Source organism: Lagopus muta, chromosome 7, assembly GCF_023343835.1.
Source record: "Lagopus muta isolate bLagMut1 chromosome 7, bLagMut1 primary, whole genome shotgun sequence".
Lineage (NCBI taxonomy): Eukaryota > Metazoa > Chordata > Aves > Galliformes > Phasianidae > Lagopus > Lagopus muta.
This window is the reverse complement of record NC_064439.1, coordinates 9,318,079-9,344,110: the sequence shown is the minus strand read 5'-3', so window position 1 is coordinate 9,344,110 and position 26,032 is coordinate 9,318,079. Positions and strand designations below refer to the sequence as shown.

At 37.1% G+C, this 26,032-nt stretch overlaps 1 protein-coding gene across 6 annotated transcripts in view; it reads left to right on the top strand.

The window, feature by feature from the left end:
* Positions 1-26,032, top strand: part of PTPRN2 (protein tyrosine phosphatase receptor type N2) — a 617,090-nt gene that overhangs the window by 247,854 nt on the left and 343,204 nt on the right. For all 6 annotated transcript variants that reach the window (XM_048951018.1, XM_048951017.1, XM_048951019.1 and 3 more), the window contains exon 10: positions 9,960-10,046. In XM_048951018.1, the coding sequence (XP_048806975.1) occupies positions 9,960-10,046 (87 nt within the window). The remainder of the gene's footprint in view (positions 1-9,959; positions 10,047-26,032) is intronic.

Below are 26,032 nucleotides of genomic sequence, written 5' to 3'. Positions count from 1 at the left end.
ATCAACAGGAGATAAATGGGATGCTCTTCATACCGACTTTAAGGAGTGTGACTCGCAGAGCAAGGGCCACGGCGTCTCTGCGGATTAAGAACCGGTTATGAGATAGGAGGGAAAGATTCGTCATGAACTGCTGCTTCTCAGCGTGTAGAGGGATTAGTGGTACCCCATGGGCAAATTGTCTCTGTTAGGAAGAACTATGGAGGATTTAGAAAAATTCCAGATGGATTTAAATACATTGAGGGATTAACGAGCACAATGGTAGATGAAATTCAGCTCGAATAAGTGTGACAGAATAATAGACATTAACAAATATAGTCCTTCTGGGAGAAAAAAAAATAGAAAAAAAAAAAGATATTCTTAAAACTCCTCGTACTCTGAGCTCTGAGGCAATGGAAAATTAACAAAAAAACATGCTGTTTAGATGCATAGGTCCTGCCATTGGTATGGTGGCCCATGTTTTCAGACATGGAAATTTAAAAGAAGGCACTCAAATCCTGAAGTAGGTTGTCCATTTCTAAAATACAAACCTGTCCAATATATCTTTGAGGTCAACAATTTAGCAGGATGATTTTTTAAAAAGATAGGGATTTTAGTAAGTGATAAGTACATGGATAATCAATTACTGGTAGAAGAAAGCGATAATCCTACTTACTTATTTTCAGAAGAAATGTTCTTGGTTCAGAAGGGCAAGAAGTGCTGATTCCTGATCTCTCTCTTTGCCCAGGCTGCAATGCTATGAGCATGGAGACAGAGTGCGCAGCTGAGTAGCATCCTAATCTTGAAACACATGGTACGTGCATTACACAAGGTGCATGTAAGGAAAAAATGTCACTGTTACAGTGCCCCTAGAGTCAGATCAGTGATCAGATAGAATCTGTTTTTTCTTGTGTAATGTTATGATTTATTAGGTCAGGGTCCCTAGCTGTTCTAGAGTAGATAGTTTTGCACCTTTTTGAGAGGGCTTTGGGCAGCTGCCAGAATACCAGCAATTTCGTAGCAAGTCTCACACCTCTAACTTTTTCCTCAGAGAATTGAGACCGGTGTTGAAAACTGTCACCGGATGATTTCCTTAACATCTTGCTTTCTTTACTTTTAGCTGTGTGAATGAAGCAGTGCTCAAGAGAAAAAAAAAAACAAAACAAAACTAAAGAACAAAAGGTTTCTGTTTATCACAGCATTGTCTCTCGCAGGATAGGCTGTTCTGTAGTTAGTCCTTACAGAGCTGTATTTCAAAAATCACATCTCCTACCCTCCTTCATAAGAACTTTTCCAACATTATCTTGGATTTCATTTTCTTTTTTTTTTTTTTAAAGCTTCATTTTCAGACTCTCATGATTTAACAGCTGGCTTGCTAAAATCAGGCAGTAGCATGTACAAGGTTGTGTAATGCAGGCTCCTATCTTGTGCTCACATCTGTTGCTGAGAACTGATTAAATGACTGGAGTTAGCATGGAATCACAGAATCATAGAATGGTTTGGTTTGGAAGGAACCTTTAAGATCATATAGTTCCAACCCCTTGCTATAGGCGGGAACACCTCCCTCTAAACCGGGTTGCTCACACTCCCTTCCATCCTGTCCTTGAATTTCCAAGGGCAACCCATGCCAGTGCCTCATCACCCTCACAGTAATGAGGTTTTTTTTGATATCTAGTCTAAATCTACCCTCTTCTAGTTTAAAACCATTTCCCCTCCTACTGTTGCTACATGTCTTTATAAAAACCATATACTGCTGGAGATCTGCTGCCTGCAGCAATTGCTCTTCTTGCTTATTCATGATTTCAGTAGCAGAAAGAGGAAATTGTTCTCCCTCTCCTTTTTTCTTGACTACTTGTAGTAGGCAGAGCAGTTATAGTTGGTGTGAACCAGCTCCTCACAAAAAGGTAGAGCTCAATTCTGGTGTTCTGGCTCCACTACAGTTTGTGCTGGAGCTGGCCAGGTTGCTCTTGCCAGTTGCCCATCAGCAAGATGTTTGCTTGCAGCCTAATCAATGTTCTTTCTGCTGCCTAATAGCTTTACCAGCCTAAGCAATCTGGTCCTGAGCTTCATTCATCCTAAATGTGGCTTCTTGCACGTTGGACTCTAAAGCATTCTGTATGGTATTCCAGACCAGTATTTCTGAACTTTGTTTATAGTTGTTGGTATCTTTATTTATTTACTTATTTTGGGGGGGATTTGCCTTTCTATCTGTGGCGTTAAGGAAACTGTGCTGCATATTAAGAAATTGATACTGTTAATAGACCATTGCACTGTTAATTAAGGGAAGTCAGTTTGATGTCAATACCCAGACAACACTCAAGATTGGCCAGGTGGAACTTTGTTAAGTAATTATTAAACCAAAGTAATTATTATTAAACTAAAGAATGTATCTATCTTGAAATTCAGTTTTTAGAAAAATAAAAGCGTCATGAATAAAAAAGTATCTAAGATCAGTACTAAAAAGAAGAGCTGCATGAAAGATGCTGCAATGTTAACAATTTCTTAAAAATCTTAGATGTAAGTGCTCAAATACAAAGGCAGCAAGACCGACAAAATTATGTTTTGCAGCTCAAGTCTCAGTTAACTTCTAGGGAAAAGAGCCACCACATTGCATAGTCTACACTTACCTCTCAATTAAAGTTTATTAAAGTTGATTACTCGAAGTAAATTAATCAACAGATTTGGTCCTTATGACTTGGGCTTTCGAAGAACGTTGTTCTTGTTATCTCTGTGGTTAGTGCTTTTTCCTTTTAAGAAATATTTCTAGGTTTTAAGCTTAAATGGCAGTTATTTAAGTATTTAAGGTGAAGGCCAGACTGTCTTATTTAAGTGCTGAACTACACGTCTTCCCCAGGAATGAGGACATTCTACTTTTCCCATGACATCACTGAGTTCCTTGAGGGACAAATGAGTACATATCCACACAAGGAGATTCTGGCACCTCTTCTCCTCTTCTATTTAGAAGGGACTTTGTGAGACTCCAGAAGATAGCCCAGACTTCTAGGTGTCTCCCTGCCTCACGGAGACATACCAAGCCAGTAGGTTATTCTGATCTCCACCCTATCTAACATGCCTGTACTGAAAAGCACCTTGTGGAGTGTCCCTGCCGTCTTTCCCTTACTACTGCAGGGCTTAGAAAGTGAAGCAGGAAGTGGAGGAAAGCTTACAGAACTTATTCCAAGCAGTTTTAACTCCTACATTATAGGAGGGTCCTCTGGGTACTAGCCCTAAGGGATAAGTCTGTCTGTCATCCTCTTGATGGCTCAGTGTTTCATCTTCAGGCATATAAATGATGGCGGAGGATGGATGACATGCAAGAGGGAACGTGACCATAACTCACATCACTCAGCAGAAGGGAATGCTGCTGTCCCAAATGGTTTTCAAGTATGTGCATGTTTTACATAAGTAAACAGACTAAATAAAAAATCTCTCTCCACAAAAGCCTTGGGTGCTATGCTCAGGTACTTCCACCTTCACTTGAAATGTGGATTCAACTCAAGGTGAGCACAAGTGTAACCAATTTTTGAACCTTCTCGATGAGAAATAGGTGGAGCAAAGATGCCATTGTACTTGAATGTGGACAGCAAAAGAGAGGCTGGTTTTAAGAGTGGCACCTACCACTGTAGAGCATGAGCTTTCTGATGCTGCTGACAGGGCTGTATTTAAGCACTCAGGCAACTTTCTGGCTGTAGATAAATGCCTTGTAATTTTGGCAAAGTGCTCAGCACTCTCAAAAACGGGTGAATTGGACTTCTTTGCCTATGTCCTGATGTAAAAAAAACCAGGTGGATTGAATCCTACCTTTCTTAAGATCTCACTGGGGATTGGACTGACATTTAAGTTTAAGGAGTGCTATTCCTTAGTGTCAAGCCTATTTCTGTACTGTAGATTATTCGTCATTTTTGCAGAAAATGATTCAATTGAACTAATATGACAAGGCTGACTGGATGTCCGTTATATTGCTGCATTACAATTGCTAAACAGAATATTGGAAGGGCACTAGGTACAGTCTGGTAAAGACAACACATAATTTGAATGATGGCACTGAGGGAGAATTTCAGAGTTCAGTAAGTGGCTTTTCGAAGACACTTGGCAGTTGGGAGAAGGAAAAGCGAATGAGAGCAACTGCTTGTGAGACTGACATAACCTCAGTGTAACTTTGAGCTACATGTTGCTCTCCTTTCTGGGAGCAGGCTTCGCAAATGTGAGCAGTCAAGCCATCTGTATAAGTGGATCAGATTTTTTGCGACCTAAATGGATCAATTTATGGGATTGTTTTGACAGGCATGTTGGGAAATACAGAACATATAGTTTTCATCATTCTTTACTGCTGTTCCTTCTCTTGTTCCCTTTGACACTGCCCACTGGCTTTTATTAGAATCTGAGCTCCATTTAACTCAGCATGCAAAGCTGGCCGTGCTGCCAGTGTCCCTCCCTGCAGAACTCCTCCTGTTCCTTCATTTACATGTTTCTTTCTTGTTCTTGAACTAGAAGTGGAAGCTTTGAGACTTGAATGAATAAACCATTAGGTCCAGGTCAAAAATATGCCATTCATTATTCAAACTGGTTGTACTCACTTTTCTGATTTATAGGTTATCTTGGCAATTTCTTGGGAATGTGACATCCATCTGCAGCACTGTTTGGATAACTGTGGGGTGTATCAAGATTAGCATACAATATTCAGCACTACATTTTTGGGGGAGTGGTTTAATTGGCCATGTGTGAGGCATGTATGGTCTACAAAGTTCTTGACACCTACTCCATTTTCCCACAGCAGGTGTTTTGCAAGGCAATTCAGCAGTGAGGAACAAGTTATGTTCACCTGGATCCAGGTGCTTTAAACATGATGTGAAATCAGTCAGTTGGGTTCTTCAGACAGCCAGTACCCCATGTTGAAATAATATGCAATATGAGATTAATCAAATATTGCAATATGAGATTAAACAAAAACAGCATTTTTGAGATGATTCTGTGCAAGACTTGAAAATATGTATCTACATAAATCCCAAAGGAAATATTTATATTTTATTCCCCCTTTATTTCTTTATTGTCATTAAAATTTATCAAAAAAAGTATATTCTGCAAATAGTATGACATAGCAGTTGGAATCTGGGTAAAACAAACTTTGGCTACTGATTCTGTAGGGTTTGAATTTGTCATTTGAAAATAATATTTAGGCTAGAACTTACAGAAAGAGATGACTAAGGAGGCAAAGCAAGAGAAGAAAGTTATTTATAAATGAATTCTACACGCTTTCTGACCCTCCCTTTGTCTTTCTAGCTGTAGAGAACTGGAGCCGGAAACCTGAAAAAGAATTGCTCCAGGGGGCCCTGCTGGGGCAGGAGTTGGGCCACATGGACCCAGAAGTGTCTTCCAATCTCAGCTGCTCTATGATCTTAACACAGTTAACTTAAAAATGCAAAAGAGAAATCTACTGCAAGTAAAATTATAGAAAAGATAGGAAACACATATAGTATCAGAAATGGTGTTGCCAGCAGAACTAGGGAAGTGACCTTCCCTCTGCATCTCAAGTACTGAGTTCTGTTTTGGGCCTCTCACTACAAGAGAGACACTGAGGTTCTACACTAGAGGACCTTGTCTAAAGTAGGCAACGAAGCTATGAAGTGTCTGGAACACAAGACTTAGAAGGAGTGGCTGAGGGAACTGGGACTGTTCAGTCTGGAGAGGACAAGGCTCAGGGGAGATGTTATTGCTCTCCATAACTACCTCAAAGAAGGTTGTGGTGAGGTGGGGGTAGGCCTCTTTTCCCAGGTAACAGTGATAGGACAAGAGGGAGTGGCTCTAAGTTGAGCCAGGAGAGATTCAGGTTGGGTAATAGAAAGAATTTCTTCTCTGAAAAAGTGGTAATGCATTGGAACAGACTGCTCAATGAAGTGATGGAGTCGTCGTCCCAGGAGGTGTACAAGAAATGTTTAGATGTGGCACTTAGGGACATGGTTTAGCAGGAATGCTAGTGATGAGTTGATGGTTGGAGTAGATGATCTTAAAGGTCTTTTCCAACATTTGTGATTCTGTGATTCTAAGTCTGAAGTAAATTCTATCTCAAGATCTTGGCCATCAGAAGCTATATGATCTTCAAAAAGGTGCTATGCCACACAGAGGCTTTTTGTTCCTAATGCTGAAACCTTTCCTGGAAGTGTTAAGAAACTCTCAAGGCAATTAAAAGAAAATTAAAAAATCAAGGACTGTTAAGGATATATATATAAGGATATATATGGGATATAAAGAACCCATTAATTTTCTTTATCAAAATGAGGCTTACACATCCTCAAGTGAACTTCCAAGGCATAAAGAGCATCCATGGATAGGTTGTGTTGCTTTTCTTTTTTCCAGTATGTGCTTTTTATCTCTGAGTCCTTTGCAAGTTGTGATTTCTCTTTAAGAGTTTACCATTGCTGGTGTAGTGAAATATATTATCACAGGCTCAAAAGAAAACTTACATGGACAGAATCTGTGTTGTGCTGTGTCTGGACATGAAGTGGCCATGGCCCAGACCCACTGCACCATACTGCTCTGAGTGAGCAGAGCCAGGCAGGACTGTTAGTAACAACACGGCTCTCTGTCCTCTCCTGCTTTAGGAAACTAAAATCTAAATCTCTTCAAAGCCAGGATGGATGGGGCTGTGAGCAACCTGGTCTAGAGGGAGGTGTCCCTGCTGGTAGCAAAGGAGTTGGAGCTAGGTGATCTAAAAGGTCGAATTCAAATGATTCTACGATTCTAAAACTTAACAGTTCAAATAAAGTTGTAGGAACCCTGATCCACTCTTATCTTTCCTGCAAGAGTTGGGCCTCGTCATCATGATTGCATCCAGAGAAACTTTGTTCTATTAAAATGTCTTCTTGTACTGTCTTCTATTTGTTCCTTATCTGAATTGTTGTGTTCTGTTTTTACTTCTTGCTTTATGTAACACTTTTAGTTAATTCTATTGTAGATGAATCCTCACAGTCAATAGAGATATCACATTTTTGAACCGTGTTAGCCAGTTCCTTCAGAACCCTGGAATTCATGTTATCTGACCCCATAGACTTGTACGTGTTCTGCATCATGAGGTACTCTGGACTTGCTCCTCTCTTACACTAGGAGGGATTTTGCTCCCTCCACCTCAGCTTTGAAGTTCAGGGACATGAGAAGTGTGAGAAGCCTGACTGGCCACAAAGATGGAGGCAAAGAATTCATTCGCTGCCTCAGCCTTCCCCATATCTGAGGAGGCCAGCTCTTCCTTTTCATTTATCAGAGGTGAGACACTCTCCTTAGGCTTGGGGTAGTTTGCTTAACGCCGTACTGCTGGGAATAGTGTGCTCACTATTGTGCTGATATATATATTATGCTCATATCATTGTGCACTATATATGTGCTCAGCATAAATAAAGCTAGAGTCAGTCACTCTGTAAGCACACACTGTGCAACACTGAGCAAAATGCAGTATGAATTAAAGTAGTAGGGAAATAGAGTGTGGATAATGATTAGGCATTTTCAACTCTCCTACCATACAGCTGTTACAGAACTGTAATCAGCAGGACTAGTATGTGGCAACGTTTAGAAACTGTAAAAGTGATACTAGAAGGTACTAGAAATTAATCAGTTCTTAATGTGAGTCCTCAAATGTGAGAATGTGATCAATAATAATACTGATACCAAAGAAGAATTGTAGAATCCTAGAATCATAAAATGCCTTGTATTGGAAGAGACCTGGAAGCCCAACCAGTTCCAACCCCATGCCGTGAGCAGATTTGCCACCCATTAGATCAGGCAGCCTGGCGCCCCATCCAGCCTGGCTTTGAACACATCCAGATAGCACCATGCCTTTGAAAAGCACCAGTATACTTTTCAAATGACAATTTCTTAGCCTAACTCCAGATGTGAGCTTGTGAACCTGTGTTCTTTAGTTTGCTATTGGATGAGAGTTAACAAGACTGCTACTAGATTCTCAGACGTGCAGAAGAATGACTTTCTAGCGCCTTTTTCTCTCTCATTTTCTCTCCAGCATTCTTGCTGGACTGTACCACTCAAATGCTCTGATTACATATTACTGTTATTACATTGACTCATAGCAGCATACATCAGTTTGGAGGTTGGGAAATGCTTTTGCAAGGAAGGGGAGGTAAGCAGGAATGGAAGGTTGAGCTTTTAGAAATGTGACTCTTGGTTAAAAAAAAATGACATCAATGTATGCAGTAGACTTTTCCTGCACCTCTGTGTATACTTGCTGTTACAGTGAAAGCCCGCTTGCTGACACCAATCATTTCCATAAAATTTAAGCCAGTGTCTTTGGGAGGAAAGATTTAATTAACACATAAGCCCCTGAGTCACTATGACAATCTGCTTTCATAGTGATGAGAATAATCACATTTCTGCCTACTGTCAGTCCTTGAAATATAGGATTTTTATGAATAATCTATAGTACATTTTTTTCCTTACAGAAACGATCAGATTCTTTTGTTACTTTCAGACAAGAACATTTCTGTCTCATACATCTAGAAAAACTCTAAATTTATCTGCTGCCTTGAGGGGCTACCTCTGCCTGTGTGACAGGAGGTCTCTTGAGCATTTTGGGTTAGTAGCATGAAGGGAGGCTGAACAATTCCAGCCTAACCAAGATCCATGAGACATCCCATTATTTAAATAGAGGTGCCCTTAGGGCACTGCATGCAGAACCCGGCAGGGTAAATAAATAAATAAATAAGCAGCACTCGTTGCAGCCAATAAATAAATCCATGGCCGTAATTACAGTGCAATAAAATTAGATTCAAAAAACTTTCACTGTGAAGCAAAGATAATAACCTAGGTACAGAGCTGTGAGAGGTGTTTTTTTCCCCTTAGTCCAGTTGAAAAGATCATGTCTAACAGTACGTACTTTTCTGACACCTCCTTCTCTTACTTGTTATAAACCCTTGAAGGAAAAGATACAGAAGGTTTTTTTTTTTCCCCCTGGGTTAGTTTCATCAAAGTTGTTTCTGATTTAAAGTGGCATAAGTCAGATAAGTATCAGGCTTGTAAGGTTTAATGCTATGAGTGTTGGGGCTTTGACAGTGTTAAGAATAATTCTATAATCACAATTTAGAGAATGCTGCATTTGTTGTTCTCAGTAGAGCTTGTTATATAATTTTCAAATCTTTTTACTTTCTAAATACATTTTTATTTGGTTTCACAGCACTGAACAACAGCTAAACAAAGTACAGTCTGTCTATTAGAATGTTCTTAATACACCTTTACAGCTTTAACAACTTTAATACCTAAAAGTTTTTAAAATATATATTTTGCATCTAAATAAATGCTTTTTTTTTTAAATGCTAGCAGTCCTCTTGTGTTATGCTTGATTGCAACCTGTTTTCTAAATTAAAAAATGTAAGTGTGGCATCGACAAAGGTGAAAAAGATTTAAAGTGGGCTCTGGCAGCATTGCATACGCTCACCAAACTAAATCCTATGTATCTAATCAGTGTCCTCTGGACTGTGTGCCTTGCTCCATTGTTTACTCTCAGATCCATAATAATTTTGTATCCTTTCACTGGGCGAGGATTCATTTTAAGAACTAATGAATTTAAAAATTTGCTTTTCCCTTGTCCATTTGCTACTGAGCCTGCAATTTGACTTTCATTGTTTGTTTCCCTCCATGTCTCGTCAATCCTTTTCTCTCTTTCTGTCCTTTTACTTTATTACATTTTTTATTGAGGATCGAGATGAACTGGTTGCTGCATCATGGGCCCATTACACTTCCTAACAATTCCATTTACACCTTATTGTTTGTCTTATTGCTGGAAAATTCAGGTGATTCATCATGCCTGAAGAAGCACCTGATCCCAATTCCCTTGATATCACGATCACTATGTGACAGGAATACAGTTACTGGTGGCTTTCAGACTCTAAGAGGCCAAGGTGATAACTCTTTTGGGACTTTTAGCCTCTCAAGTATTGATGAGTTCCATTTTCGTAACGCTGTGTTTTCTTGCTCCCTTTCAACAGCCCCCTGAGTGTGGAAAAGGGCCTGGAGTTAATAAAGGATGTGGCAGATCTCCTGAAGCTGCAGATGAGTGCCTTCGATGATGTCAAGTACGTATATGGAATTTGCCTCTTTTTATTTTATTGGATATATTATTTTTCAGTAGTTCATATTACAATGGAATGACTTCTCTTTAATGCCAGAAACATATGCAGAAACAAAAGAACATTTTGGTGATCTTTATAACATCCCCTACACAAATTTAAGAAACAATTATTTAATACAAACTATAAAGACTGAAATAACCCCATGCTCCCACAGGGAAAAATCTCTTAAAGTACTGTAAATCTATAACCGTCGTATTTAACAGAGTATGGGTTAAGCAAGTACAGTAAAGAGTCATCATACTCAGCATAGCTGAGGGTGAAACAAAATCACAGCGGGAGAAAAACTTGCTTCCTGGCTTTCAGTATGGCACATGGCACAGGTCATGCTGCTTGGACAGCTACTAATTTAACAAGTCACGGGGAGTTCAGCTGTGTTGAAATGCTGCTTTTCTCATGATTTATGCTGATAAATTTGCTGTATGGTAATCACCTAAGTTAGGAGGTTACGATTTTCCACGTTTGGTTAAAAAAAAATAAATTATAATGGCGATTTTCTGAGACCACTTTGATAGGGACATTTACTTTATAAAACTTTAGTTTTTGCTTCCTTAAATAGAATAGTTTAATAGAGAAGTAATGGAAAAAAAGAATTGGCTGTGGTTGGTTTGTTACAGCGTGCTGGAAAGAACTCACATCCCAGTGCACGGAAAATAACTGTTATCTCAGTAGCATCCAGGCTTTGCCTATGTTTCAGTATTTGGGGCTGCTTGTTTTTCCCCGTGAGTCCTATTGCTGAAGGGCAGTGCCTTCTCAGCCTTTCTTGTGTTTAGCCTTTGGATCCAGTGAATGCAATTTGTATTTTTTAACTCTGTGTTTTTAGCCATGGTCTGAAGATGTTGCATTTTTGGTGGAAGTGTTGTATTTTATGAAATATACTGTTAATGAAAACTGAATTTTGTAATGACAAAAAAATGATGTTTATGGCCTTCCTTATAAAAGAATTTTCAACCTTGAATTTGAATACTACCAGATAAATCAAAGCTACGCATTCAAAGGGATAATTCCACAGAACAAGTTCTCTGCTGGAATCAATGGGTTCTACTTCATTAACTTCATTCATTTACATTAAAAGAGCACTTTCACCTCCCTCTACCTTTCTAATTGTTAGCATTAAACCTTTTTTTTTTTTTTTTTTAAATCATTTGATAAATTGCAACAACATTGCAGTTGTCAAGCTGTAGATTTATTCTTTAATGGAAAACATCCCTCCAGTGAAATAGCAAGCTATGAATAACTTTTTTTCTTTTCCTTAATATGCAACTTTAGGAAAGCTGAATATTTTGCATCCATTAATATGCAGTCATATGACAGTACCAAAAGTACTTGTATGATATGGTCTGTATTTTAAAGGTGCATTATAAATTATGATAATTACAAGCAGGACGGACTATTCTGTCTATCAGCACATCATAGATCTTTGCCTTTTTAACACACCTGTAAATCTGTTAAAGGTTATCCCAAATCCCAAGTTAGGGAATAATTACAGAATCACAGAATCACAGGGTTGGAAGGGACCTTAAGGATCATGAATCTCCAACCCCCTGCCACAGGCAGGGCCACCAACCTCCACATTTAATACTAGACCAGGCTGCCCAGGTCTATCCATAATAAACCTTTAGTCCAGAAAATGAGCTGGTTAAGCTCAGGTTAAACCCATGAAGTGCTATGGAAATACAAAGGTGGACATCAGACAGCAGAAGTAGAAGCTTTAAAAAAAAAAACATTAATGTTTTTTGGATTTGTTCTTTTGTTGTCATTACATAGCCATCATTGGAAAACTGTATGGACGTGAAAGCTCTGTCTGAATGACCGCCTGTAGAAGGGTTTCGAGAAAGATCTAATGATATGGGTGTTCCTAATTCACCATTGACATACTGAAATGTGAGGATGAGACCTCTAAGGAAGTATTTTATTTTATTAGTATTTTGGTGGGTTTTTTTCCCCCTCAGGGATTTAGCTTTTAAAAATATCAGTAATCTTAAGATCAAGAATTTATGAGAGGTTGGAATATGGAAAACTAAATTAGATTGAACTCTGACCTGAGTCTGAGCTTGGATTAAAATTCTCAGTTTTCTCTTTCCCTTCCAAGAATTCTGAAAAGGAAAATAGTGTACATCTGAATTTTTTAGACTACTGCACAGATTTCAGATTAAAGTCATTTTAATGAGAGCCACAAATTTCAGAATTCAGACAAGGCTATCGCATTCAAGAGGAATAATACAAAAACTGAGGACAGAGCGTCAGTGGTGAATTTTTAACATTCTTTAAATTCTCAGATAAGGTTTTTTGTCCTATTCTATGCAAAAACTGATTTCAAGGGTACTGATTCACAAATACATTACTACATTTAGTTAGTTTTGTTTGCAGATATCCTTCATTCCTCCATGTATTTTTATTTTTTTCCTCTGCCTTGGAGTTTGGTTAAGTGAACAGTGGCTTTTTTCTATGGGTTCCTACTGATTACCATGTTTGTTCTTGATTTTATTTGATGCATGGTAGTAATCAGCTTATCTTCTCTTTCACAATCCTGCCAACTTTAACCGATGGCCTGCATTTCACAACGTAGCCTCAGGCTTGGCTCCCAGAGCGTTCAGTCCACTTCTACAGTTGGTTTGTTGTCAAGTTTGCATTGACATAAACTTTGCTCACCCTGTGAAGCAGATGATTGGGAATAGATTTGGGGAATACATAATTAGAAATACTTCCGTACTGAAGAAAAGATCCAACATGTTAGCTGTCACTTCTGGATACAGCCTGAATCTTTATGGAAGTAATAGTTATGCTTAATATGTTTTGTTAATGGTTATGTAGCTGTCAAATAAATTCCATTATTTCTTATTACATCATTAGAGACCATTAAAAGGATATTAGCATGCTGATGTAATTATGCAAGCAGACGTAAAATGACTATAGTTATGATTTTATAATCTAATTATGGGTGTCCAATGCCTCTGGTGATTGATTGTTGGACTGGTATCATGGATTGAAGTCAGATGGGTAGTAGTGCTTGGAGGGTTTGTATTTATTTTAAAATTAATACTGTCTCTGCAATCTGCAATATTGACCCTCTTCTTGTAATTAAAGCTCTTTTTACATTATAGAATGAACTTAGAAGCGCAACAGGTTATCAAGAAACATCCAAATATAATAAAAGCTACTAAAAATTGTTAGCTCGGCTGTGAAAGCAGTGGAAAGAACACTCAAAATTTATAGTAAAAGTGACATGCATGACTTTTTCACATTCTTATAAGAATACAAATTATTTCTGTGCTCTTATTTTCTTATACTTGGGATATTTAGTGAGAACATTGCTAATGGGAGGTTTTCAGCTCTAAATTTAGCTGAACACCTTTACATGGAAGGAAAACAAATTATTCTGATGTCATAGTATTTTAGACTGCATATCATTTTCAGCCTCCAGTCAAGTGTGATATTTTCTGCTGAATATTACATCCTTTGATGTAAACTGCAGTAACAGTGATTTTTTTTTCTTCTCATTCTTATTTCTCTCTTTAGCCTTTTATGATTTTCCCTATTGCTGTTGAAGATCGCTTGCTCTGTGTATCTTTTTCCCCAATTTTATTCTATCACTTTTGCTTCCTTCTATGCATTTCAATGAGCATCTTTGTCATTTTTGCCTTTTAATATACTTAAGCTTACGTACCCAATGAACTGTCCTTCCAGGACATGTGGTAACTTGAGAAAAAGCATTTCCATAATTTTTCAATGGAAAACCTGTAATAGGGCACCCTGTATTCATTCTATAAAAAGCATCAATGTTTATCTGTTACTTTTATTTTGGAGCATAGCAGTTGTTGTCTATATTGGCCTTTAAACTATTTATGTAATGTTTGGGATACACAGGATACTCACTGAAATTCAAGTGCTAATGTGAACAGATTTTCTAAGCTGATTCTGATTATCTAATGTGAATTCCTGGATTGCAAAACCATAAAATTTAATCTATTCCCTATCAGTACAGTTGGTTGCACATGTATCATACATCCAATGCTAAGATAAAAACCTCTATCAGTGGGATTTTAGACTCTAACGCTCAAACTAAGAGGCCACAGTTTGGCTGTTCAGCTTTCACCTGAATGTTCTCACTTTCCACACTGAGATTAGAGATGAACTCAATATTTTAGTTGAATTGTGTTTTACATGAAAAATGAAAATTTGCATTAAATGAAGCTATGTATGGAAACAATATGGAAGCTTCAGATGGCAAATCCATTAAAAAAATTCTAGCAGTCCCAGCAGTGTTGTTTGACATTTTGAAAATAAAATGCTATAATTTTTCAATTGAAAGAAATGACTCATTTCAAAATTTAATTATGTTTAGCTTATAAGGCAAATGCTTCAATTTTAGTGATAAAAAATAAACTAACAATTGATTTTGGTGAAAACTAAACTTATTGTTTGGTGGTTGCTTTCTTTTTTTTTTTTTTTTTTTAATTTTTTGTTCAGCTGACCAAAAATATCAGCCTTTCAATAATGACTAATCATGGTACAGTCTTTTATAATATATTTTTATATATTTTTACAGAATTCTGTCTGATTCCATTTGCAGGAAATAAAATGCTCAGCTAATGAGCAGCTCTTCAATGTTCCATTTTATCTTCATTGTTCAATGTGTGGCTTCAGGCTTTCTTTATTCCACATTATTCAAATCCTGCACTGAGGTCAGAAAATCCATTTCTTCTCAGTTTTGCTGTTGTTTTGTTTTGTTTTCCTGTGGTGCTCTTGTGCTCCTGTGGATCTATCAAAGCATTTGACAAACTTAAATTGATAGTCATTATAAGAACAATACAGTGCTAGAGTTTATTCATGAAAGTATTAATGGCAAAGCATCTACTAATTTGAAATGTCCAGTCTGATATCTAAGAGTATGTCTTAGACTATTGTCTTCTGTGAAGAACTCCAAGTATTGAGTTCTCGTTGGCTTCAATTATCATTCTGAGTATTCAGCTGTCAGTTTAAACAGTGCTTCTGTTAAAAAAAATAAAAATAAAAAAATAAAAAGCATGGCATGACTTGGCTTCAAATGAACTGAGTCTGAATCTCTGAGGTGGAACTAGATGGTACCAGCAGAATTCAAGGTCATGAAATGTCCTTAAGGTCGTTATAGTTTCATATCAGTTTTTTGAAATACTACCTAAGGTCTGCCAAAAATGAAGTTAAAGATCCTAAAAATAGTTATCTGCTCTGGTATCTGACCACTATTCATTCTTGGACATCAGGGATCCTATTGAATAAATATTTTGAAAAGATAAGGGACATCTGTCAATAAAAAGTAAGTCAAGACTGATTTTTCCTGTTGTACTTTCCTATTGTCCTCTTGTACTGTGTCATGTCCTTAGCATCAACTCTGTTTTTAAGTAATTACATGAAAACAGTAATCTAACAAAAGCCTGAATTTGGAAGGCTAATCACCAGAAATGCTGTGGGCACACTCTCACCACACTTTAAATTTCTGGTTTTTTAGCAGTGAGGGTACTGACACTTTCTGGCTCCTTTTAAAAAAAATGTCTCACATGAGTAGTGAGTAGTTATGAGTAGTTATCATTATCCTTGCTCTTAGGAAGGACTGAAACGGTTGGGTTGGAATAATACAATCTGAAAAGCCAGTCAACCATCCCAGTGAAAAGAATGTGGACTGAGGAAGATATTTGAAAATCAAACCAAGTGGTGAAAGTTCAGGAAAGCTTTAAACTTGTTCAAATTAAAAGCGTAGGGCAGGCACATTGACGAGTGGAGCTCTCAGTCTCACCTATTATGGATGTGCATTGGCTGTAGTGTCCTAATCATGCTATATAGGTTTTGTTCATTGTTTGTCATGTTATTTTTCTAACACCTGAAAAACTCAATCAGCCAGTTAATCATATTCAGTCATCCAGAACCTAAACGCTGGAACAGTACTTGGTATTTTCACTTCATCATGCTGATGGATTATGACATTTGGTATATGTACGCTCTAAATGTGAACATCTCAGTAAATTGTCGGTAGCTTGAAAGGCAGGATAGTGTGAGGGAGGCTTATTTAACCCAGTGAACTGTAGTGGGACAGGTAGCACAGTGTCTGGTTAGGTTTTGTACTGGCCAGTAACATGAAACTTGCCACTGCTGTACAAGCTCTCCATGGTTTCTTTCTCCTTGATTCAGTGTGAAGCATCGTTTCTTCATTCTCTGCACCCGTGGGTGAATCTTGTGAAGTTTTTTTGTTTCTAGATTGGCAGATTATGCCATCTGTGCCATTTAGAGAGGACTTTTCAAGTACTGTGCTTATAAAAAACCATTCAGTCCATCTTCTTCTCCTTATTGTGCTGTAGTATAAGCTATCAGTAGGTTGAATTTTTACTTCCACTACATTTATTGTCCAGAAATTAAGCAACATTTTTATTTATAACTGTACTTTTCCTTGGTGTCAATAAAAGCATTTACATTTCAAAAAAGTTGAAAAGCATTTGTGATCTATTTTTTTGAATTTAAATAACAAACCAACAGGCTAAGGTTATTTGGCATAATCTTGTTTAAAATGATATAAAAGCATAACTCAGAAATAATGGCACCACTTTTATTCAAACTTGACTTCTTCTACAGATTTAATGAGTCTGGAAAACAAATTGTCTGAAAAATGTACTGCTGTAACTCATTGCATGCAGGCTTTTATAAGAAATTACATTGTGTTTTCTGGTACATATTGTCTTATTTGACAACTAATTTTTAATATAAAGATGCATCAATTTTACAGAAATGAGGATAAGGAAACAAAAATAAGGTGGAAGTTTCAACTATGCATTCCTTTACTTAAAAATGAGAGATTTCTCAGCCTTGGCATTACATTAGTCTTGTGGCTTTTTTCCCCTGAGGTACAATATATTTTGTGTGCTTTTCTTTAATAAATGTGCATATAACCAAGATCATTTTGCCTTCTCCACTGTAACTTTCCTGCTAGAAAAATATAAAAATATATTAAAAATAACAAGAAGGATTTTGGCCTGCAGCATTTTATGAATTGTAGGTGACAAAATAGAGAGACCATAAAAATCTAGGAAGACTCTTATAAATAAAAATGTACTAACTTCAGCTTTCCATTACAACATTTCATCTCATTAAATCAGAGGATTTGCACCTTTGTAATCAAACATAGAATGAAATCCCATCTTACAAACATATATCCATGCACTCAGGAGAAGTTTTTTTTATAGACAAGTGAGCTTCTAAAGTTTATCTATTTTAAACTTCATATTTCTTCCTGTACATTCTATATTACTTTCTCTATATTATATTCATTTTTAATAAAATTAAAGTCCATCATATTATAAGGTGGGAAAATATACTCCTTTGTATCAAGCAAGGCAGTGAATATGTGCCACTGCATTGAATTTGTATAGCTTTATTAACAGGTAATTATTTCCATTATACAGATGGGTAGACTAAAACTCAAGATAGCTTTCTTGATTTTTCCCTGAAATGGTACAGAATTTGATGACAGATAGATATGAGATTAGAAACATAGAAGTAGAACTGTGATTCTCACTCCTGAACTAAAACTTGGTCTACAAATAATACAATTAATATTAGAATTGGAAAATACTATAGTGGAGGGCAACTGGTTAAATACATTTAAAAGAGAAAATTCTTTTAAAGATTTATTTGAAAGAATAATTATAAGAAATATGCAAAATTACTCTCTTTGTCTTTCTTTATCCTTTGTTCCTTGGCTACCTGATCTCCTTCAAACACACAAACACACTTTTATAAATTTGTTACCTGTATGGATGCATGAAATCAGTATTACAGACTTGCTGGCCAAACAGAACAAATAAATTATTCTTCTTCACTTTTTTTTAACATCTATCCAGAAAATATTGTACAAATATACAGGTCCACGAGCTTCCTGGGAAATTTTGTATTCCCAGGGAATGAAATTCAGTGGGAGCAAATGTGACTGAAAGATTGTATAAATTCCCCCTGCAATGCTTCCTCTGCAAAGGAAGTAGGCTGGCACCACCACGTCTCTCCCTAAGAGCTGCTGGTGTTAGGTCCCAGGACTGAGTTTTCCAGTTGGTCTTGTCAGAGCTAAAGGATCTTGAAAGGGCAAGCAGTAGGGCTCTGGTTGTAGCCATCTAGCTCAGAGTTTCAAAGCATTTTGAATGGAGGCTGTAGCAGTTTGTTTTCGTTGGTTCTCAGTTGTGCTGTATAATCCACATTAAAAAAAAATATGTCCTATCTGGATCCTGTCAAATCTATGAGCATGCTGAACCTTTATTTCTGCAGAAGTCCTAGCATGAGTCATGCTCTTCATTAGCTATTGAAAGTCAGTTGTGCAAACTGAGGATAAGGTGGCTATCAGCACAGGAGACAGATTTTACATGCAAGTTCAACAGAACTGTTACTAATACAGGTGTGCCAATGTAGGCCTCATATCAGCAAAATACATTGAATGTTTATTGTCTGAAATCTTAAGGCTTCTGTTTGTGTGCTAGCCAGACTACCAAGAGAAAAAAGAAAAAATATACATAGAATCCTGTTATCTTTTCTTTTTGTTTCATTTTAAAGACATAACTTTGTTATTGTTTAGCTTAATCATTGGAGACTTAAAAAATGCACTGAGTATTTTAAGCAGTATTTTGAGACCATTGTCCCAGTCTGAAAGTCTTTTGTTGCAAAAAAAAATTATAGCACTTGCATGTTTTGTTCTTTAGATGCTGCAATTAAGAACCATATTAACATAGCAGGCAAAGCTGGCAACTTTCAAGTACTCACCATGGTGAAAATATCAAGTTTTGTGGCTTGTGACAGATTAATAGAAAAATTATTTTAAAACTTCACATTATTCATAGATCTTGAGTAATCATTGGAGGTTGCATTTTGTAAAGAATAAAATAAGAACAAATGAATATGGTATCGATCTCCAAATTGAGCGTTGCCCATTTTTAAAATATTTCAAATTATAAGCTTAGCAAAAAATCTTCACCTAAGATGAATTGAATTGTAACATCTTTAAAGTACTCTTTTATCATGTCTTGCTTTGTAAATGAGCATCAGTATTTAGAAAAAATGAAAGAAAAAGCTTATATAATAGACAATTAATATGAAAATATGTAAAAGTCAATCATTTTAGTATTTATTGGTATCAGAGACTCTCCAAACATGGACCGGTGTTTTTGGAAAATATCCCTTTATGGATGAATGATATATTTTCTGTGACTTCATTCTTGAAATTATTCTAATGACAGTAGAATCAGTGAGAAAAGTGGAGCAGAATTACTTCATTGGAGCATATAAAGAAGGACTAGAAAGGACAGTGCAAGGTGTCCAAATAATTATCTGATTTATGATGGATATATATGTGCATTACAGAGGTAAATTTGAACTGTAACCATCAAATTTGGCCCAAAGCTTTGTTTCCATGTAACTCCATTTGCAGGATTTGGTTGCTCTGAAACTGGCTGTCTAGCTAATCTTTCTAATCTATCTGCTGAATACATCATACCCTGCTGCATGGTGTAAACTGTTCTAATCAAATGTAAATGATAATAGAAAATTCTTCACTAGCTGGTGAATTTGTAAGCATTGCCATTAGTGTCTTTCCCATGGCAAGGATTTTGGTTTTCCATAGAATTCATGAATGGCTTGGTTTGGAAGGAACCTTAAAGATGATCTAGTTCCAACTCCTTTCTGTGTTCACTAGATGTGCCCCTCCAACATGGCCTGGAGCACTTTCAGGGATGTGGCATCCATCACTTCTCTGAACAACCTGTTCCAGCACTTTAAGTAAAAAATTTCCCCAAACAATGAATCTAATTCTCTCCGCCTTGTCTTATCACAGTCCTATCGAAATGTGTAAAAAGTCAGTTCCCTCCTGCTTATAAGCTCCTTTCAAGTACTGGAAGGCCAAAGTGAGGTCCCCTGAGCCTTCTCTGCACTAAACAAGCTCAACTCCCTCAATCTTGAAGGAGAGGTGCTCTAGCCTTCTGACAATCTTCATGGCTCTCCTCTGAATCTGCTTCAACGTCTTTCTTTTACTGAGGGCCCCAGGCCTGGATACAGTACTACAGATGGAGCCTTGCAAGGCAAAGTAAAAGGGAACAATCCCTTCCCCCTCCCTGCTGGCCACCCATCTGTTGCTTCAGCCCAACATGCTGTTGGCCTTCTGGCTGCAAGCACACACTGCTGGCTTGTGTGCAGCTTTTCATCCATCAGAAACCCCAAGTCCTTCTTCATGGAGCACCTCTGAGTGAGTGCTTCTTCCAGTCTGTACCATATCTGGGATTGCTCTGACACAAGTGCAGCTCCTTGCACTTGGCCTTGTTCACATGGGCCCACTTTTCAAGCATGTCCATGTCCCTCTAGATGGTGTCCTTTCCTTTTGTTGTGTCAGCTGCACCATTCAGCTTGGCATCATCCACAAATTTGCTGAGGATACACTCAGTCCCACTGTCTGTGTCACTAGTAAAATGTTAAACAGTGTCAGTTCCAAAACCGGCTTGTGGGACAACACTTCTCTCTGGCCTCCACCTGGACTGAGAGCCAGTGACCGCAACCATCTGGCTGCAACTGTCTGTTGAATCATCCAGCCTACAAATCCATATCTCTCCATTTTAGAGATAAGGATGCGGTTCAGGATGATGTCAAAGGCATTGCACGTGTCCAGGCAGACAACATCTGTTGCCCTCCCTTTGTTCATCAATGCTGTCACTCAAAGAATGGCCCCAGATTGGTCAGGCATGATCTGCCCTTCATGAAGCCATGCCGGCTGTCTCACACCACCTCGTCCATCTCATGTGTGCCTTAACATAGCTTCCAAGAGGATCTTTCCATTTTCTTCACAGACACAGAGATGAGACTCAATGGACTGTAGTTCTCTGGATCTTCCTCTCTCTTTCTTAAAAAGTGGAGTGATGTTTCCTTCTTTCCAATCACCAGGGACTTGGCCTGACAGCCCTGCCTTTTGCAATTTGATGAATACCTTAGCAACCTCATCAGCTAGTTCCTTCAAGACCCTGGGATGCATGTTATCTGCCCCCAGACGGTGTTCATTCTCAGGAGGCAGTCTCAAATCAGATACTCAACTTTAGTATTTTGCCATTGTCACCTATTGATGGTGTTGATGTTTGTACAACGTATCTTCTTTAACTTTCCCTCTGCAATTTAGTTGCAAGTTGAATATAGAAATATGTCTGCAGACCATGTTGCAAACAAATGCATACAAATTTAGTTTTTGTATAGGATGTAAATATTAATGGCTAAGATAATGTATTTTGGGCGGTAATGCAGCTCATTGTGGAACACCCTTTGTTGTTCTGCAGTTTGAGAAGCATGTTAAGAGTTTCCAGAGAAGGGTTTCAAGAACTGAAAGATTGAAATGGAAGAGTGAAATAGGAAAAAAAAAAAAAAAATCAAATTCATCATTGGATGTAAGAAATGGGAGAGTAGATACAGCTGTACATGAAGTTCTGATCACTTCAGATACCAAATTAAGCACTTTTATAAACAATAAGTATATTAAAGGTGGCCATTTTTAGCACTAAGTCTAGGTGATGATCAAAATATTCTACCCAGCAGTTCAGGGAAGTTATTTTGTAGAGGCTAATACCAGAGCACAATAAACTCTTCACAGATTTCCAGAATATTTGAGGTTTAATCAGTACCTGCTTATGTATAGATAATATAAATAGAATTGAAGCAATTATCCACAAAGTAACTTTTGATCAGAGGTTCTGGTCGAAAATATTGGTGAAGCCTGTATCAAGTTATTGGTGGATTTATAGCTAATCTGAATAATAGAAGGAGCCCAAATAGCAACTATATGCTTTTAATCCATCTCTGTAATATATAAGGATGACCAGGTGCATTACTGTGCTTTTGCTATGCTCTGTAAATCATGTTATCCAAACATAATGTATTACAAAAACACCTCTGTGAATCACATGCTTTTTTCAATTCAATTCAATTTGATATGTTTATAGCTAATACATATAATATATAACACATTTACACAAGTGTGAGCATTTTACATTTCCAAATTGGAGAGGGTGTAGAGGAGGCTGAAGTGCAATACAAACAATGGACATAAACTTCACATTCCTAAACACAGTAAGCGCAGAAATATGTACACATTGCAAGTCATTAGTTCAAGCCCACCAAACATTTCCTGAAACAATTACCTTCACTGCTATAAAATTCACTTTGCACAATCCTCTGGAGCGTTACTAATTGCTTTTCTTAACCCCCAGAGATTAAAGGATTTTGAAATGAACATATAGACAAGTGGCAACTCTAATTTCAAATTTAAGCTTTATAAAGGCAAACTCTGTTATATGAAACAGTGTAATTAAGAGACTATTTAATGACAGCAATATCCAGTCCTGATCCCCTCATCTTCCTCCTATCTTGAGAAATCACACTCTGCTTTTATTTTTTTAAAGTATGATGCAAGCTCAATTCATTTTCATCTGGCATCAGCTCTATGTCTCATCTTCAAGAGTGCATATAACCATGTTGGCACATGTTTCTCAAATCCTTTTCCACTAGAGGGTATGATAGACTGTGACTGTATTTCACAGTAAACCTTCTGTATGATATTGTAGTACTAAAGTACACACACATGAGGGAGAAGAACGGGCACACAAGGCTTGGTACATAATTTATGGAGAATTAAATCCTGTCATTCATAAATATAACTAAAGGCTTGAAAGTGATATGGACTTTGCCATACTGATCATGGTCCAGCTCTGTTGCCATACTGATCATGGTCCAGCTCTGTTTATTCATCCATTAATCATCCATTTGTTGACAGACAAAATAAAAATGTTGTTAATCTGTAAAACTGTTAATGAAAAGAAATACTTCTGTTTTACTTCAAGAATATTTATTTGTTTGCGTGTTCTGCGCTCCCCCACCTTCAGATGGGAAATAAAAACCCAAGGGGAGGGGATGTTATTAAATCAGCAATCAACCTTCAAGTCGTTTTAGTATAAACACTGTAATTATTTCATCTCTAGTAAACAGAATATAAGACAACAGCACTTAAGTGTTACTATTTCCAATATTTGAATATCTGTTAAAAAAAAACTGATGTAGCTGAAGGCGACATTATTGAAATATATTTTAAAAAGCACAAGTTGTGACAACCAACAGTAATTAGTCAGTAAATTCCTAGTAATAAATTTAGCAGGTCATTGCAGCAGACCTTATGTTTTGTATGGACAGAAGACACCAGAGTTGCTTACCTTTATTCAAAAATACATCGGAATATACTATTCTGAAAAAAAAAAAAAATAGCATATGTGATTATGGTATAGTTCAGATACCTTCCAAAACTCACAAGGTGGATTTCAGTTCAGTTATGTTAGAATAGTCAACTGCACATTTACATGGGTATAACCATAGCAGCATAGCATGCACCTTGTTGGGAATAAACATTATTAAACAAAAATCTTATCTAAAACATTGCTTTCATAGATGAAAGATGCTACCACCTACACTTCCAATCTCTTGGTTAAGGAAAAAGTAACACTGCAGTGTGTGTGTTAGACTTCGTTTATATTTCTGGTGTCTCTTTCTCTGGTATCTTTCTTGGGCATGGCTGGCTGGGCTCTGGCATGACGTTGCCTGCTGCCGAGCAGAGTTGTGTTGGCCTTGATTTGTGGCAGTGGTATGTTTGCAATTCGTCCGGTCGTAAACATTAGTGTGCACTTCAGCAAGCCCTGGTATTTCAATAATTGCCATTAATATTAGGTAGATTGCAGAGGCTTTGACAGCTGCATGAGAAAGCGGCCTTGCTTATCTAAAGAAAAGTTTCTGGCTAGGAAGCACCATGGATGTATTTTATGCATCTTTGTACCCTATCTCAAGATTGTCACTGTCTTGTCAAAAGAGTCTTTTTGAAAATATTTTGCAGTCAAATAATTACTGGCTTTGTTTAAATGGTCTCATCCAACATATAAATGAACAATGAGGAATTCCCCAAAGGGAATCTATTGTTATTGAAATGTTTATTTATTGAGTGCGTTTACCAGAAGCCCCCCATGAGAAAAATCTCATTTTATGAGCTTCTTGAGCAGTCAGTTCCCAAATATCTAGCAGAAAAGCAATTTTGGCCAAACAATCTCAGGGTCTTTTGTTTGCTTTTAAATAATTGACAGAATACCAATGTGCAAAAAGTTGTGACAGGAGCTGCTTTATTTTCTTTATTTTGCAAATGTTCCTAATGAAATTGGGCTTATGTTGTGCTCGACTATTTCCTTATATTCAATCAGTTGATTATTACAATGGAGAAAAAATAGTATCCCATCTAACAGTGCAAGAACAGACATTTGAAATGATTCTTAGATTTCTTCTTTCTTGCAGAAAGTATGGGTATTAATATAATCCCTGCCCCATATGGAATTTTTATCCCACCCTATATCTCATCCTATCCTTCCCTCTATTTCTCTACATCCTCTTAGCTATGAAGAGCACATACATTGTGGCACACACACACTGGGCACATTCAGGTGTGGTCAGCTTCTTTGTCTTTGCTGATAAAGCCAAAGTGTATCTACACCATGTTTGAAAGGTGACATGAATTCCAGGTTCTTCACAATAATGGAATACGTAGATTTGGGAGAAATACCTGAAGTTCTTTGTTTACATGGTCCTTGGTGTGGGACAGATGTGTACTAGGTTGTTTTTATTTGCTTTTGTTTGAAGCAGACCACTAATTATACTGTGTCTGAGCAGCCAGAGAGGAATCGTCAGTTCTCTTAAGTTGGGAATGCAGGAAGAACAGCGCAAGATTGGTTATATTCAGTGCATGATAATATCCAACTTCCAGGTGGCTGTTATGGTTGATTACCTCTATGTTAGTGGCAGAACTGGGGAATGGCCTGAATTTCTGTAACACATTTTATGTATCTTAAGTAATACAATTGTAGAGTATTATAACCAAACATACTACTAAAATGATGTTCATAAATGCTTTATAAGTGCCTAACATTATTAAAATGCATTTCTTGAACATTAATGACTTGACATCTGGAGTATCCTTTAGCAATAAAATCTGTATTTTAGTTTTCTCCAACACAGAAGAGTATTTAAAGAAAAATGGTTGATTAATGGCAGTTCCTAATAACTATGGAATAAAATACACACAGTGCATGCTTTACGAGTAAAAGATTGAAAGGAGGCTCCTTAATCTTACTCTGATTCCCTTTGTGACCTCAAAACAAAGTCTTAATGTCAACAGTAGTTTACTTCTACTTAAAATGGAAAAAGTTTAAAGGTATTTCTGTCTAGGATACATGTGATGTAATTAAGTGCTCGCACTTCATTAACTGCTCTTCATTGTATGAATGGAAAATACAAATGCGAAGTGTTAGTAAAAGAATAATTTAATACTTCATTTCAAGCCCTGCAGCAAAATTATTTTTCAACTTCTTTTATGTAGCAATTTTTCAGATTTCATTCTCTCATGAGTCATGGCTATATTAGGTCAAAGCACGTTACCTGTATGGTTCTTATCAGTTTACCACAGCTGAAGCAGGTGTTATCCATAATATAATTCTAATGCTTCTCGCTGTTTGTGTGAATAATAAAAAATTAGGCACTCACATAACACATATGTGAGAAAACTGTTATCACTTGCCAGTTTTCATGTTTGTTCAGCCCTTGCACTCTCTGCTCTTATACAAATGTATATTACAGTTACTACTGTAGCTTGCAATCTGAAAAAAATTCCTTAAAAATACTTTTACCATGGTCGGGTGTGTTTTCTTATTTTTTTGTTTTTGTTTTTGTTTTGTATATTTATGCATTTTAGAATAATATTAGAATGGAAATATCTTTATTCCTTCATAAGATGTGCATGTAAGTTGGATATTATTGAGATAAAAGGAGAACGAATGCAGTATTACATCATACATAGATTTGTTTTCCTTGAA